This window comes from Halictus rubicundus, chromosome 2, assembly GCF_050948215.1.
Source record: "Halictus rubicundus isolate RS-2024b chromosome 2, iyHalRubi1_principal, whole genome shotgun sequence".
NCBI lineage: Eukaryota > Metazoa > Arthropoda > Insecta > Hymenoptera > Halictidae > Halictus > Halictus rubicundus.
Genome location: NC_135150.1, coordinates 25409422 through 25427560, shown reverse-complemented (window position 1 = coordinate 25427560; position 18139 = coordinate 25409422). Strand labels below are relative to the sequence as shown.

The 18139-nt window shown below is 44.1% G+C and overlaps 1 protein-coding gene across 3 annotated transcripts in view; it reads right to left on the bottom strand.

The window, feature by feature from the left end:
* Positions 1–1272: 1272 nt before the first annotated feature.
* LOC143365795 (uncharacterized) overlaps positions 1273–18139 on the bottom strand; it is an 88416-nt gene continuing 71549 nt past the window's right edge. For 2 of the 3 annotated variants that reach the window (XM_076806323.1, XM_076806324.1), the window contains exons 2-3: positions 6397–7524; positions 1273–2553 (exon numbers count right to left, since the gene is read on the bottom strand). In XM_076806323.1, the coding sequence (XP_076662438.1) occupies positions 1550–2553; positions 6397–7524 (2132 nt within the window). In that variant the 3' untranslated portion in view covers positions 1273–1549. The remainder of the gene's footprint in view (positions 2554–6396; positions 7525–18139) is intronic. The other variant, XM_076806325.1, reaches the window with a different exon arrangement.

The following is an 18139-nucleotide window of genomic DNA, read 5'->3' as shown; positions in this document are numbered from 1 at the left end:
CTCTAATAAAAATTCATCAAATTCATTCAAATTCATTAATTTCAAATCTAAAAGTATGAAGGGCTCCAAAGAACTGAATGATGTTTCAGTATCAGTATATACTAGGTTATGTTATATTCTGATAGATTCGTAACTTGTTAAAATACAGCGCCTGTATCTTTTTCGTCAGACAAGTATAATTAAGCTGTGGATTTTAATACATTTATAGCTTTTCAGATGACGTTGGAAGGTCAGTTAACCTCTAATAAAAATTCATCAAATTCATTCAAATTCATTAATTTCAAATCTAAAAGTATGAAGGGCTCCAAAGAACTGAATGATGTTTCAGTATCAGTGTATACTAGGTTATGTTGTATTCTGATGGATTCGTAACTTGTTAAAATACAGCGCCTGTATCTTTTTCGTCAGACAAGTATAATTAAGCTGTGGATTTTAATACATTTATAGCTTTTCAGATGACGTTGGAAGGCCAGTTAACCTCTAATATATATTCATCAAATTCATTCAAATTCATTAATTTCAAATCTAAAAGTATGAAGGGCTCCAAAGAACTGAATGATGTTTCAGTATCAGTATATACTAGGTTATGTTATATTCTGATAGATTCGTAACTTGTTAAAATACAGTCCCTGTATCTTTTTCATCACACAAATCTCTCAAAATAAATTTCGATCTCTATTCGTTCCCAGTCCAACGTGTCAACCTCCAACACCTCGAGTATACAATTGCAAACCCAAAAACAGAAATTACTTAGTCACATCGTTCAAAGGACCTCGACAGTTCCCCAACAGAAAGGATGTTCTCCGAAAGGCTGACCCCACAACCGCGAGCCCACGAAAGCAAGAAAGTCGCATAAAAATCACCGTACAAACTCACCGAACATCCACTCCCACCGCAAACTCCGAAAATCTCCTAGACTCATCAACCTGGTTCCCTCGGATCGACCGATCGACCTCGTCCACCTTATAATAACATATCAACTGTGACATAACACGGAGAGTATTAACCATCAGGTAACAACATCAATCTAAAACAGTGTGTATCTCTCTCGGAGCATGACCCAGCGAGATCTCTCTTCCCTGCACGCGAACCAAGGTCGCCAGGGTCGAGATCCTCTAAAAATCGGTATGGACCGTTCAACCAAATTAGTCCTGTCGAATCGAACACCTTAATTATTGCACAGGGTCCGAGGCTGGAGAAAAGAACGAGGCTCCGAAGTAGTAGAAGAAGAAGAAGAAGAAGACGAAGAAGAAGGAGAAGATGAAGAGCGATGGCCGTCGAGCATGATCGGCGCCGATGAAAGTATTCTCGCAGGGTGTCGAACCGGGGAACGAAAACACTGTGGGCCCTACGATCGAACGTTGGGAAACTGTCACGGGTAGTGTTGCTGGATGGGCTGGTGTGTGGTGGCGCATCGGTGGGCGGCAGCGGCGGCGATGGTGGCCGGCGTGGCCGGCGGACCGGCGTCTGGTTGCAGCGGGTGACCGAAGCATCGCTGAAACCTCAGCGGTATTCCTGCTTGCTAGTAGGCGGCAGGATGGACGGTTAGTCACTGGGGCGGCAGACCGGTCGGCGGTTTGAACTCGCCGGCGACGGACACTCCGTTCGTCTGGCCGGGGAACTGTGCCGTCGAGACCGGCGGTTGGTGGTTGAAGGCCGGCGCGTAGCATTGCGGGAAATAGAGCTCGGGCTTGACGACGGTGGGCGTCAATCCGCGCGGTACCGGCACCGGCCCGAGGCCGGCCGGTGTTCCCGGCGGTTTCGTGTCGCTGCTCGAGTTCCGGCGCACCTTGGCCGCGTGCGGGTTCATGTGGTTGTCGATGTGCTTCTTGACCTCGGGCTCGGTGGCGAACCTGCGCCTGCAGTTCGGCATCGGGCAGCAGAACGGCCGGTCGCCCTGGTGGGTGCGCGTGTGCTGGTCCAGGATCGCTTTCTGCCGGAAGTCCTTGCCGCACTGCTGACACTTGTACGGCTTCTCGCCGGTGTGGATGCGCAGATGCTGGTTCAGGATCGTGCGCTGCCGGAAGTTACGGCCGCAGTAGACGCAGCCGTACGGCTTCTCGTTCGTGTGGATGCGAAGGTGTTGGGTCAGGTGGGACTGCTGTCGGAACCTCTTGCCGCATTCCGGGCAAGGGTACGGCCTCGACTCGATGTGGATGCAACCGTGCTGCAGCAACGTCGATTTCTGCTTGAACTCCTTCTGGCAGATCGGGCAACGCACGTACAACGGCATACCCGCCGAACGACCGTGCTGTATCACGTCCGGGAGACAGCTCTTGCTGCCGCCTTGCTGCTTGATGTACTGAAGGGCGCCGAAGCTACCGGTCCCACCCGCGCCGAACACCGCGTGGTTCCCGCCCTTCGGGTCCTTGAAGTACGCCGGGTACTGGATCGAGTTCGCGTCCGGCGCCGGGCTGAACGCGCCCGACTGCGTGTCCGTGTCGCCGAACGTCGACGCTACCTCCTCTTTGCCCTCCTCCGGCGGGAACGGCACGTCCTGCGGCCACAGGGTCGGCGTCATACCGTTCTTGAAGATCAGGTGCGGGCTCACGTCTGAAACAGAGAAACCCACGCACACGGTTCATCCTCACGGCTGATGCGACCACAGAGACGAGTTTTGGAGGTGACACTTTGATTTTCCTTTTTTTACTTCTGTTAGTCGCGGACTAGAGAGATTGCTGTCGCGAACAGACTCGGCCGTGGATCGCCATTTTCGAATGGGATTAGTTCCGTACTCGAAATTGAAAGACGAAACGCGTACCGAATTACGCGTCGTGTTTATTTTTATACTCATCCTTTCCGAACGAACATATCGGAATTGAACTGAATTTGCGAACGAATGATCTTGCGCGCAACAACGGTCGCGTACTCAACGAGTTCGCTGCCAGCATTGTTTTCCTCCTCGATAAAATCATAACCGAGGATGTACAGGGTCATCCGTTTTTAAACGGCCAAACGTCAACCAGCTATAGAGGACCCGAAATGGAACAACTTTCACCCCTAACACTTTTTTGGATTCGAAGTTGTTTCATTCAGTCTCCACGGCGTGCCCCATGTCAAAAAAACCAAGATCCAAAGGTCATACAAAAAAGTTGACTCAATAAAAAAGATGCCCCTATTTATTTTAAACCAAACAAAGGAAAAATCATCTAGATACATAATTGCAGTCCTAATATATTTCATCTTAAGTGAACGCAAAAAATGACGGATTTTTGCAATTATCTAAAAATCAAGACCGAATCAAAAAAAGTGTTACGGGTGAAAGTTGTTTCATTTGGGGTCCTCTATAGCTGCTTGACGTTTGGCCGTTTAAAAACGGATGACCCTGTATATATTATTTCCTCGAAACCCTGAAGATCGCCGGTGACACCCGAAGAGCACCTTGAAGAACGTCTTGGAAATATTGTCGCGCAACCGTCATTCGGAAAACGCGTTCCACAGCACGGATCCCTGTCAGCCGGTGTGCCCGAAGTTATCCGCGTTCGTTTGCCGGTCCAGACCGGATGTTAATCAAGCGGGAGAGACCGCGAGAGACAGAGCGAACCGCGAATCGCTAACGAGGTTTCCACGCGCGGCCTGGTTCATCATCACCGAGAGATCCACCTCCTCCACCTTCGCGGAAAGGGCTCGTTTAATGGGAAGACTATGGAGGAGTTAGGTGACGTTAGCAGCGAAAGCCAGAATAGAGATTGTATATTAATATCCTGATGAGGTCCTGTGTGCGACCAAGAGCGGACCGCGTGGACGTTGGGTCGTGGAGAACAATGGAAAACATGGAGGATCATCTTGCAGAGCAGGGCTATTCCTTGATCCTAGTCAAGCGGACCCCGTTAATCGAGGACCACGTGTCCTAGGAATTTAGGCCTTCTTCAATCTCGCGGACGAGAGAGAGAGAAAGAGGAAGACACTATAGTTCAGTGGAGTGGTGGGGTCTGTTGCTCGCTCGTTGCAGGGAACTGCCCCACTATCAAATCAAAGCCGCGGTCAAGATATTGTATGAAAATATAAATTTTCCCTTAGCGTTCGCCATCTTGAAGAAAACCGGACGAGAACCGATTGCAGTAGGCCGTGGCCTAACCGCAATTTGAACAGCCCTGTCGCAGAGGATCTTGGATTCTGATGGATCCTGAAGGGCGGGGGAGGGAATACGAAGAGCTCACCAGCACTCTCGCGTCCAGCTGATCCGTTATGATGCTTCGGTTGACCTTGGCTTGCTCTCTCGAACTACTGTTCGTCCGCGAGAAGATGGCACGCGATATGGCGGAGGGGGGACCCCACTCTTAACGCTAGTATAGCAGGGATTCTAAGTTCTGGAGGGACAGCGAGGAGGCCATTGCGAAATATTTCTGAAGGATATCAGACAGTGGGGATCCTCCGTGCGATCTTCCCGTGGACGAACTATACAACGCGTCCTTTCTTTCTGGATCTTCGCGAATTCGCGAGCCGCGCGAACGAGCGGATGTGCAGCGATCTATGAACTGCGGACGAGCACGTTGTCTGCGTGTTGCGGATCGAGGACAAAGCGGAAAACTGAAGTGGATCGACTGACAATGAGCCGCTCGGTCCGGAAATGGTGCAAGTCGAAACGGTTGATCATTGGATGACGGGGACTTAACGCTAGGTTCACGGGTAATATTTTTAATGCACGATTATCGAGATTGCAAAAATACATTCATGAGGAATTGTTCGACCTTATTTCTTCGGGTGTAGGGTTAGGGACCCCATTACTGTGTGGCTACTGTGCCTATATTGATTACACTGATTTTTAAAGCATAATGGATATTGAAAAAGAGATATACTAATTTTAACGAAAAAATGTAATATCTCTTTTCTAATATCCATTATGTTTTAAAAAGAAGTACGATCAACCCATTAACTGCCAAACTTTAGAATGAAAGAGTGAAACTGAACTGTCAGGCGTACCAAAATTCCCGATTGGGGATCGTGGCAGATAATGGGTTAATATACGCACAGTAATTGGGTCCCTTGCCCTATACTGTTAAAACTTTCAACACTTTGACCGGCAAACTAGAAACCTTAAAAATTCCATAAAATCAAATCAAGTTTTCTAGTGAAATAAAAATTGAAAGAAATTCAATGTGTGATACTGAGTAGTCTTCCAGCTTTCTTGAATTTTACAGATCCTAATCAAATTTGGAGCAATGAATATATTAACGTAAATATTCCGTCACCCACATATGGGTGACATGGCGGTCAACGTGTTAATTTCAATTTAAAAACGCTACCAGCTTTGGTTCCAATACTTCAAATTACATTCCCATAGGTAGCTCTACGAACCTGTTTCGATCGGATAAGAAATACTATAACTTTGCACACGTGACGTGTACACTACCGCTCAAAAGTATCCGGACACTAGCGAAATACGTATTAGCATAAAAGTTAGAGACAGTGACCGAAACGGTGACCAAAATCGATTTTGATTAGTTTCTTATGAAATATGGAACATACCAATACTCCACTAAAATTAACACTAGATTTACGGGACCCGTCAAAATGACGGATTCTAATATTTTTAATTCACGAATATTCAGATTGCAAACATGGATCCACGAGGAATTATTTAACAAATTGATTTCTCTAGGTATATGTTATTAAAAAAATCGCTACAGATTTTGATAGATATATCCATGTTATTTTTATAAGGAAATGTAAAGTAGTCAGTTTTAGTGCTCCGTAAACCTAGTGTCAAATACGAGACACTTTTGAACCGAGTGTCAGGATACTCTTGAGCGATAGTGTGATCGCGACGTTATCAATGAACAGTAAACCGGCTACGTCTGTCTCAAGATAGATCGGCAAAGGGTTGAACCAAAGGGACATCGACTTGCACCACGTTCGCGTCGAGCTTCTCCGCTAGCGAGACAGCTAGAGTGGAAACTGAAAATTGGGGGGGATGACGGTTTGTTAGTAGTGAGAGTCAATGGACGAGCGGCAATGAACACAGAGAGAAAGAGAGACAGAGAACGATGATAGAACGGGTGGCTGATGTAACGAACGGCGAGTATCGCGTCTCTCAATGATCGACCGACGACGATGAGACGAGTCCCGGGGACGCACGGTTGTCGATGATGATCGTCGATGACCGGGGCCGAAGCTCGAACGAGTCTACGCACGGTCGACAAAGTGAAACGATAGACGACGAAGTGAAAAGAAGAAGTCAGAAGAAGAAGAAGAAGAAGAAGAAGAAGAAGAAGAAGAAGAAGAAGAAGAAGAAAAGAAAAAGAAACACAAAGAAAAATCGAAAGACGAAGAAAACACAAGAGAGAAACAAAAAAAAAAACAATAGAAAAAATAAGAAAACCCCCGGTGAATGGGTCAGTGTGTTGGTGTGGTGGACGCCCTCTGGGAGTCTGGGAGGCAGAGAGAAATGCTCGCCTTGGTGTGTGCGGACGTGCTGATTCAGGATCGCCTTCTGACGGAAGTGTTTTCCGCACTCCGGACATTGGTATGGCTTCTCACCCGAGTGGATGCGCAGATGCTGGTTGAGGATCGCACGCTGCCGGAACGTACGCTCGCAGTACACGCACGCGTACGGCTTCTCGTTCGCGTGTATGCGCAGATGCTGCGTTAGGTGCGATTGTTGCCGGAACCGCTTCCCGCACTCCGGGCACCCGTACGGCCGGCTGTCCGTATGGATCCTCTCGTGCTGCAGCAGCGTCGACTTTTGCTTGAAGTCTTTGCCGCATGTCAGACACTTGAACAACCGTAGATCGCTGTTCGCCCCTTTGCCGGACTTGCCGCTCTGCTGGACGATGTCCGGTAGACCGGTCGCCATGTTCGGGGCCCCGGGGCTTGCGTACTGGTGTCCGTCGAGGCCGGGCCCGCCGTCACCCTGGCCGAGGGACGTCAGCATCACGCCCGGTTGCTTCAGATAGTGCAACGCGGAGAAACCGCCGGGCGTGAGCATGTGCGGCGGCACGGACGGCGACGGATGCGGCCGGGCCTCTTTGAAATAATGCTGGGGATACTGTTGGAGCTCGCCGGCCCCGGGGAAACAATCGCTGCGGTCCACCTCGTGGGGCGTCAACTGTTGCTGGGGCGAATGGTCCTGCTGTTGCGTCTGTTGTTGTTGTTGTTGTTGCTGCTGTTGTTGGACCTGTTGTTGTTGTTGTTGCTGCTGCTGCTGCTGCTGTTGGACTTGCTGCTGTTGCGTCTGTTGTTGTTGTTGCTGCTGCTGTTGTTGTTGTTGTTGCTGTTGCTGAGAGGTCGCCTGACTCGATTGTATGTCGTCGTCGGGCGGGGTTAAGGCTTGAGGCTCAGGCGGGGCCGAGGGGTACGGTGAGGGCACGGGAGAGGCCAACGAAGGCGGGGGACCGCTTTCTCCCTCGACTGGTGGGCCACAGGCCTGCTGTGGACTGCCGGACGAGGAGGAGCCCTGCTGTTGCTGTTGTTGCTGTTGCTGCGGATACAGTCCCCCGTCCTGGAGAGATCCCGGCCCCGGGCCCCATTGCCCCTGGGGTCTCTCCATGTTGTCCTTGTACAATACGTACGGCGCGCCAGTATCTGCAATCAGACAAGCCGAACGAACCTTTATCGATAACCGACCCGTGCTACGGAGGAAGAACGGTCACTCCGACCGTATTCCCTTTGTCTTTGCGGTGCCAAGGGTAGGAGGAATTGAGTCGACACGATGCGGAGATTTTCAGGATTTTTTGGGGCAAGTTTTTGGTTGGTTCGATGGTGAAGATGACGCGCGGGGTGCCGCAGGCGGAGTAATGGAGGCACGGTCAGGCTTATGAGTCATTTCTTTTGTGTAAGGTGGAGTGGGGTAAAACCGACTCAGAAATTGTAAAGTTTACTTTGACCAGTTTGCTGTTGCGTAATGTGTACCTAAGTTGCGTCGCAAAAATTAACCGCTGTTCGAATTGTAGCTGTTTTGACGAGTACACTCGTCGTGACACAAAATATTGCCATTTCTTCGTGACGAGTGTACTCGTCAAACACAGTTAACTGGTGAAACTGATGTATTTTCTATCTATTCCACCAAACCCTAGTAATCTTAGTGTTTTCATTTAGCGCGTGGTTTATTCTTTAAGTTGCATTAATTTGGATTAAAAATGTCTTCTGAGACTTATGATTTTCTTAATAAATTGAAAACAGTTTAAAAATTTGAGTAAAAATACCTGTTTATATCATGGGGCAAAAGCGGAACTATTGTTAGTAATAAAATAACGTAAGAATAAAAATTCAAATTCTTATTCAGTCATCGTCAAGACATCTCTCACATTCATATTGTTTTCCTTTTTTGATCCTTTGTCGCAGTTTCCACAAATCCAGTTCATGCAATTGTGATTTCTACCTTACAGTTGGTACAATGCAACGTATATTCGAATAAATAAGGGCCTGGTGCGGATTTGCACCGTGTACGGATGTACCCCACTGCACCTTATGTGATTTTTAAGTTGCATCGGAAAACTGTGGATTTGCGTGTGAAATGAAAAATTCGGTATCTAGATTGCGACTAGCAAAGTCAAGCTTGATTTTCTTTTTCAACGGGTTTGAACAATACAGTGATTTCTCGATATATGTCGCCGAGGCCTGGGTGATAAACGTCGCGGGATTATCCCCACTACCGCGGGGTATACCCCGCGAGGGACCTAGAAGCTCGATGACTAGGGTATATCTTCTGGACGATATACGACGCTGGCAAGAGTGTTGTTGACATATATCGAGAATTCACTGTAGTTCCAAATATTTTGATTCAATCGCCCAAAGACACCGTCTAATTTAATACTTCTTGGAGGACGATTCGATCAGTTTCAATTCGCGAACACAATCATCAGAAATGTCTGCCATGCGGAGTCTAACCGCCGCACCTCTGACTTGGAGAAATGGTTGAGCAACAATCAGGAATCAGGATTAATATTGTTAGAATTTCTAACAACTAACGTCTATTAACCCTTAGCACTCGAATGGCGACTGTAAGGCGCCACTAAAAATTCCTGTATCATTATTCAAAATATTTTTTACACTATTCAATTTTTTTTGTATTTAATAAATTACTAAACATTTCAGTACAGTATAGCATGAACAAATATATACATAGAAGGGAAATATTCTAGGTCGGAAAAAATGTTTCGTTTTCGAGTTAGAATGGCTTCGAGTGCAAAGGGTCAACGCTAAACCTACCACGGTCAAACGACCGGTTTGATATTGTGCAGTTATTGAAATCATAATAATTCATTTGTGGAAAATAATGGAATAAATGTTTCTGTCCAGGCATCTGTTTGTACTGTAAATTACGGACATTCGCAATAAATTCAGTGTCGCCCGTTTCATAAGGCAACATTTACCAAATACTTTTAACGCTTCGTATTATTATTATTAACGCACAGAAAGTCCGGTAACAATTGACGAACGCAAACAATCCATCTTGGGACTTGTCCGACAACTCGTGAGCCTATCGATGACGTCGTCGAGGATGATTAAAAAATTGTTAGTGCTCTCGATGAATATTTAGAATATCGTTCGCTCACAGTGAATCGAAGTAACGGCGAGTACGAGCCGGTGGATGCCAGCCATTTTAAAATACGCAGTCCCAAGGATGACCAGACTCGAGCGTCGCAGTAATCCTCGCCGGTGTTTCTTCTCGAAATCCCCACAGGACCAAGATATCGCGATCCTTCGAACGTGTTCCGATCGGTCGTTCAACTTTCGTCGCCACAGGACACGGGAAAGGAAGAGGGAAACGATAGACACTCGAGGGTGTCGTAAATTAGGCTTTTCCCAAACCCGCTGCTCCAGCAAACAGTTTAAACACTATTCCGAAACTGCGACGCTCGAACTATCCTTCTTTTCGAAACTCGCTCAAGATTCTCAGTCCATCAATTCCATTTAACGCTAGCTTTACGGAGCATTAAAAGTGAATATTTTACATTACTTTAAAAAAATAAGAAGAATGCGTCTATCCAAGTTTTCAGCCATTTTTTAACCCTTTGCACTCGGCGCTATTTTCAATCTAAAACTAAATTTTTCTTCCGTCTTACAATATTTTCATTTTATTCACACGAAACTGATCCGATTTCTACATATAATGTTTAAATGTTGAATAATCTATTAAATACAAATTTTGTAGTGTAACAAATATTTTGTAATATTTTTTCTAATTTCTTTGAAATAATGCCACAACAATTTCTAGTGGTGCTTCAGAGTCACCACTCGAGTGCAAATGGTTAAATAATATATACCTAAGGAAATAAGTTTGTCGAGTAATTCCACGTAGATGGATCTTCACAATCTCAATAATCGTAAATTGAAAGTATTAGTTAAGAGCGTGGGTCGCTGTATGATTACTCATTACGAGTCTTCTACGCGTAGTGTCTGTATTCAAGTAAACTTCGCCACCCTTTTTCAGTACTCCTTGACCTACAGAACCAATGTGCAAAACATACCCAGCTCTGAATTGAATATTTTTTATCCGAACTTCCGTCTCTTCATTATCAGTCTTCAATACTTTTCGGAGAGCGTAGTTAAAATTGAAAACATTAGAACCCGTCATTTTGACGGGTCCCGTAAACCTAGTGTTAAAAATTGCATAACTTTGTCAATATTGGACTGTACTAGTTGAATTTTTTGGAGAAGTTAGAACAATTCGATCACTACATAACGCGAGAAAAATGTTTGATTAAAATTGGTCGAAATTACAGAGAAAGTACTAAAGATTGTATTTTGCAACTTTTTTATGCGGGCTTATATTAAAAATTTGAAAAGTACGTTTTGTACATCTGTATCAATTATACGTATTCTGAATATTTCATCTGAATCGGTCAAAAAAAGAAAAAAATCAAGTAGTATAGTCCAATATTGAGTTAAGAGCGTGGGCCGCCGTATGATTACTCATTACGAGTAATGAGTATCATAAGCATCACCCTTTTTCAGTACTCCTTGACCTACAGAACCAATGTGCAAAACACACCCAGCTCTGAATTGAATATTTTTTATCCGAACTTCCGTTTCTTCATCATCAGTCTTCAATACTTTTCGGAGAGCATAGTTAAAATTGAAAACATTAGAACCCGTCATTTTGACGGGTCCCGTAAACCTAGTGTTAAAAATTGCATAACTTTGTCAATATTGGACTATACTAGTTGAAATTTTTTGAGAAGTTAGAACAATTCGATCACTACATAACGCGAGAAAAATGTTTGATTAAAATTGGTCGAAATTACAGAGAAAGTACTAAAGGTTGTATTTTGCAACTTTTTTATGCGGGCTTATATTAAAAATTTAAATTCAAGTAGTATAGTCCAATATTGAGTTAAGAGCGTGGGTCGCCGTATGATTACTCAATACGAGTAATGAGTATCATAAGCATCACCCTTTTTCAGTACTCCTTGACCTACAGAACCAATGTGCAAAACACACCCAGCTCCGAATTGAACATTTTTTATCCGAACTTCCGTCTCTTCATCGTCAGTCTTCAATACTTTTCGGAGAGCACAGTTAAAATTAAAAATCTTAGTATGGAATTGGTAACAAAGGCGTACGTCATCGTCGGTCTCGAACATTCTGATGAGCATCGAGATTTCTTTAAGTACGAAACACAGAGTACAGCAATTCCTCTATATATGCCGCCAAGTCCTGGACGATAAACGTCGCGGAATTATCCCCACTACCGGCAGAGTATACCCCGTGTTGTTGACATATATCGAGAATTCACGGTACTAAAGAGATCTCTTTAAAAGTATGTTCAACAGCAAACCACAGCCGGCCAAATGACCGGTTTCAGATTTTTCATTTCACAATTAGTGAAGATTAGTCATTTTGAGGCGAAGGGTTGATTCGGTACAATTATTTCAGTTTGTATTCGGCAGCGTTTCGAGCGACGGTCACGGATCCATTTCTAATGGAACACGTGGAGGACCATAATGGACTGTGAGGCGGTTCCCGGAGATGTTTGCCGGGCACTTGCCGGAAGAAGGGCGAACCTTCAGGATCGGTTTTAATCGGCTAATCGAGCCCCGTCGTCTACGAGGAACTTTCGAGCTGGCGAAACATTGTATCGGGTACCCAGGTACACTTTCTACCGCGTCCGATCGACCACGTTCCTGGTCACGCATGGTCAGATACGTCCGGCTCCGAGCATTCGCAAGTTCAACGGCTGTTATGCAGGTCGGATGCACGCGGGGATACACGTTCGCGCGAATGATTTATGAAGTGTTCCACTGTATCTGCGATGTCGAATCTTTCTCTCTCTCTCTGCCCGGCCTTCTGCGCGTCCGAAAAAATCCGAGGCCTCTCTCTCTCTCTCTCTCTCTCGCTTCTCTTGGCTGGGCCGTGGGCGGCGACCGTGTTCAGGCATTAGAACGCCGCAGAAAAGTCTATCAACGGATCGCGCACTTCGAACGTGCAGCAAACTGCACTCGAAAATGCACCGTTGCGGTTTCGTCGTCGCGAGATTAATTGCTGAAAATTTTCCGCCTCCAGATCCGCGCCTCGGCTCAGTAGAAATGGCCTGCAGTGGACAGACACGTTGCTCGAAGACTCGGGTGCGTATTTAGCTTGATCCGAAAATTGTATCAATACGATTTTATGTATAGTAAGTCCCACTAATATTCGTACGCTCTTAACACTAGGTTCACGGAGCATTAAAAGTGAATATTTTACATTACTTTATAAAAAGAGGAAGAATGTGTCTATCCAAGTTTTCCGCCATTTTTTAAATAATATATACCCAAGGAAATAAGTTTGTCGAGTAATTCCACGTAGACGGATCTTGATAATCTCAATAATCGTAAATTAAAAATATTAGAACCCGTCATTTTGACGGATCCCGTAAACCTAGTGTTAAAAATCGCATAACTTTGTCAATATTGGACTATACTAGTTGAGTTTTTTGGAGAAGTTAGAACAATTCGATCACTACATAACGCGAGAAAAATGTTTGATTAAAATTGGTCGAAATTACAGAGAAAGTACTAAAGGTTGTATTTTGCAACTTTTTTATGCGGGCTTATATTAAAAATTTAAAAAGTACGCTTTTTACATCTGTATCAATTATACATATTCTGAATATTTCATCTGAATCGGTAAAGAAAAAAATTCAAGTAGTATAGTCCAATATTGACAAAGTTATGCGATTTTTAAGAGCGTACGACTATAAAGTGATGAATAGAGGCCGAATTTGATGGGAAAAATTATTTTCGAGCAATTAAGAATATTTGCGCCAGAAATGAATTTGCGTCTAGCCGAATTGCCTTGCAAATAATATATCTTTTGCATGGAGATGCGCAGTCTAGCGACGAAAAATTGAATAATGTTGTTTCCGATTTATTAAAATTATTGATCTAGGGATTTAACACCTGCCCCCCTACAATTGTCTCAGGCCATTTTTATGTTGCGCCTTTAACCCCGAATGATCTTTATATTGCTTGAAATTATTATATGTCCACTAATTTTTACCATAGATAAATAAAACTCGCAGTGATTACGGTTTCGTATGAGTATTTTGCCTTCGAAATAAAAGAAAGAAAAAATTGAATTGCATGGCCACTAAAAAATTGAGCAATCAAACGACAATGTCGAAGTTCCGTATGAAAATAGACGAGCAGGTAACATCGAGTAGCTAACAAAAGCGGGACAGATGGAAAGAAGACACTGTCATCAATCTAACGAGACCCGTCCAGTCAATCGCACGAGGTTATCCATGTTTCATTCCGCAACAAGAGCCCCCAGCGATTGTTTCCACTGTCGTTAATAGAGAGATTAGTTATGATCGTTATGATCGATGGCGCGAGTCACGCCGGCGACTATTACCGTCCGGGTCCCATCGTTTCCCAGACGATAGAGTTGATAGTCATCCAATAAAGGATTCCGTTCGGCGCGGAGGAGCGATCATGGCAAGCGGGTCTCGCGCTCGTTTCTGTTCTGCCACTTGAAATAGCAACCCCGCGAAGAAGGAATCTCTCGACAGGCCGAGTAATTGAATTGATAGAGCAGTCATCTAACAAACGATGAACCTCTGTTCGAGTGTCAGCGAATGGCCGAGCTATTATTCTCTTACCGGCAGCCTCCAGAAGAGAGAGAGAGAGAGAGAGACAGAGAGACTATACATCTGCATCGTTGTTCATTAGAGATCGCATTCGTCACTATCGACGGTTGCCGATTCAGGGCCTCTAGATTCACGACAGACCTAACAGCAGAAATTTATCGATTCCTTCGAATTTTACGAAATTCTTCTAGAGAAAATCTCTGAAAGCAAATGGAAATTATCCGAACAACATATGTCGAAGCCTCGGACATATATCGTGTTGTTGACATGTATCGAGAATTCACTGTAATCAGAAAATAAATAGCAGTGCAAGGGGTTAACACTGTTCGAATCTACTGTTCTAACTCCGTGCCATATTTACTAGCCCCGTAACTTCAATAATTTGCAACATTCGGAGAATTACTTTTTTACAAATTACTCGTGTGTACTATTAGCCTGGAAAGGGGTTAGCAAGCCTAACGATTCATTTCTGAGAAAACCACTGATTTCCAGCAGGTAAATCTTAAGAGCCAAGACTCCGTAGATTCGCGATAAGGTAGAGTGACCACGTTACCGACAAAAATAGGCGAAAAATGGTTTTACGTGTTTTAACTTTTCGTCCTGAAATAAGAATATTTTGTCGCTGGTAAAGGGCTCGTTCGAAAGAGGAAGGTTCAATTTAACGCGCGCTGGTCATCAGCTGACGAGATTATGCAGATATTTGGTAATATAAGCGTTAAAAGTAGGCCAAAAATTGACGACGCCATTTTTATGCCATTGGATCTGCTGATTAGATTTGCTGCTGTCTCTGCAAAAGTGACATAACCACCCTTGGCTCTTAACCATGTTGGTAACCAGATACAGGGAATTCTCGATATATGTCAACAACTCGAGCTTCGTACCTTAAAATGACGCGTAGTGAATAGACAGCGGACCTTTATGAAAAATAAAAATCAGTTACAGCAATTGCAAGAGACTGAAACCAAGTCGAATTTTTTTTCCTTCTTCAATCATTTCAAAAAGCTGAAAATAATGATATATTCTTAAATTCTTCCAATTTCTATTGTCTCATGTTGCATCTACTCACTTTTTTCTATAAATGCATAAACTATTGTTACATCATTCTTGATGTTTCAAGACTATTTGGACAATTTTTATTATGCATAAAATAATGAACTTGTTTGTGATAGTGCAGTGATTTCTCTGTATATGTCGCCAAGGGCAACCAAGGTCACAGTGGTAACACTGAGAGCATTGGAATGAAAACAGTTTGCTACTGCGGACACGATGCTACAAGGAATCTCTCTGTAACTTCAACAATTTTAAACATTTGGGCAATGAATTTTCTTTTGCAATCACTCGTCAGTGTACGCGCTATTAACTGGAAAACAGTATTAACACGGTTGTTGATCCAATTCCGGAGAATACACTGATTTTAGTTACTTAACCCCTTGCCCTACAACATTGAGTCAGATTCGTGATGCAGATTCTGAAGAGAGTCTAATAAATATGTATGTTATTAATTTCCTTTGAACCGAAATAAAATTCTATTTTGTTGCAGTTGATATATGTATCCTTTGGAGAAAACATAGGCATACAATAAATATACACTATCCTTCTCTTCTACGAAACTCTGAACGATGAAGAATCTCTAATCATTGTACAGTGATTTCTCTGTATATGTCGTCAACGCCTGGATGATAAATGTCGCGGAATTATCGAGCCCGGGAGACCTTGGACGCCGAGGAGTGTAAACATAACACGGCTCGAGCGTTGGGAATAATTCCGCGACATTTATCATCCAGGTCTCGGCGACATATACAGAGAAATCAGTGTGCTTGATTACTGTAATTGCCTGGACAATATTCTACGATATTCTTATCAATTACGAAGAAAGATGCGAAACGAACAGAAATAATGAACAACCAGTAACAAGACAAATCCGATATCAAGATCATTCGCAATGACGGTAAAGGCAACCGCGAACGGGAAAGCGATCGAGATCAGGATCAAGGTTCGTTATGGCGTCGCGGTAATCGCGTGGAGCCGCGGACACGATGGAAACAACGAGTACGCGCGCGGCTCCGCTCGGATCGGCCGCGGCGCATCTCGTGATTACCGAGCTCGCATTATGCAACGTTACACAAAGTGTTCCGTTTTATCGGATTAATTACCCGCCGGCTCTTTATTCCATTCTTTCGTTGATCCGCGGCCGGTCAGCGTTCACTTGCTGCTTCTTCCTGGCTGGTTTTGTTTCTGCGTGCGGCGCGTGACGCATCGACGGATTATCTTCGTTCCGGCGTTTATTAATATCGAGCACGCTTCCTTACGTAGCCCGCTCGCTGCACGCCTCTCTCTCTCCTCCTTCTTCCGCTTCGTCTTGCTCGTCGCGTCTTCATCCTGAGAGGATCGATCGCGTTGAACGACCGCTCTTTTCTTCGTTAAACTTTACTGTAAGTCTCGTCGATTGTAAGCTTAATTGGTGCCCTGTACAGGGTGCATAAAAATTATATGTCACGACCATCATACCGTGATTCTACACCTCCGGATCGGTGGAGATCTGTGAAAAAAGTGCACCGCAAAATTCATTTTGACCTGGAAACTTAAGGTCAAAGTATCGAAAAATTTGAGCGACGAGTACTATACGATGCAATAAAAGAAAATTTGTCGACACTTTCACCTTGATTTCCAAGGTCAAGGTGAATTTTGCGGTGCATTTTTTTAACAGATCTCCACCGATCTAGGGGTGTAGAATCACGCTATGGTGGTCGTGAGATATAATTTTTATACACCCTGTATACGGTGATTTCTATAGTTGTCGGTTCTGATTTCTTTACGGCCATATTCGAGCGCAATTTGGCCCATTTTCTTTTCAAAAATTTCATCCAGTTTCGCGGGTTTTGATGATTTATAATGTATTTCGGACGATTTATATTGTGTGGGATTTTTGTAACGAATGTAATTTCTGACGTGCAAATTTTAATATTATTGCTATTGGGTTTGATTTCTTGACGGCGATATTTCGGTAAATTTCACCCAACCCTTGAAATATTTCCTCGAATTTCACCGATTTTGGCGGATAATTATCCCGTACTAATTGACAATTAGTTTAACCCTTGACATACGAATCGAATGAAGATCATTAAGATTCTGGGAGATGCGGTTGCAGTCAATTGCGTCGAATATAAAAGAGTTGAGGAAGTATTTTCTCGTCGTATAAATTCTTTCGGTCCCGCATATAAATATATTCGAATTATGACGATTTAATCGTGGCCCATAACAAACGCAGAAAATTGGCATATTAAATGAATCCTTGCAGTCGATGACTTTCTAATTGCTCGTAATTCTCTACTTTCTTAACAAGTGAACAAAAGTCATCGAACGAAACGAATTTATGTTACGATCCTTTAATGATCGACACCATAATTCTTTTTCAGGTTTCGTATAATCAAATAAATTGGTTCGATTTTGGGCAAGTTTTGCGGTCGCCGAGTTTTGAACGTGCTAAAGAGTGTAGGGAATAGTTATGCGAGTCGCTGCGGTGTCTCGTGACACGGCCGGTTGCCGAGTGATCCACGGCCGCCGCGTTCACGGTTCTCGCTCGTAGATCGACTCGTAGATCGCTCGTAGATCGCCGGTTCGATTCGCGTGCCACGGGATTCTGCGGCGGGAGATACGCGCCGCGAAACAATCACCGTTTCTTCTGTCTAATTGGACGCGGGATCGATCAATTTTACGGGCGTTCTGCAGATTCTGCTGAGAAATGACACCGGGAAAAAACGGAGGAACGTTTCTGCGGCGAGCGTCGTAAACTATTAACCCTTTTACTGCCTCGCGACGATATATCGTTGGCCGTGCTGCGAGACGCCACTCTTCTCTTTTAATTTACGGTTTAATTAGACTCCGGACTTTATGCATTCCCAACAGAAATTAATAGACCAAACCGGAGACACAGCGAAAATATTCTAAAAATTCGAATCCAGCCGGATTCTGCGCGTTCGTAACAAAAACGAGCAGCTGCAATTTAAAACAATGTAAAATATAATAACAGTATAAAATATTTTGGAAAATCAATGCTGTTCAACCATTTTCAAACTGGTCGAAACGATTAAGAAAAGAAAAATCACTGTCCACGCAAGTCCTGCATCG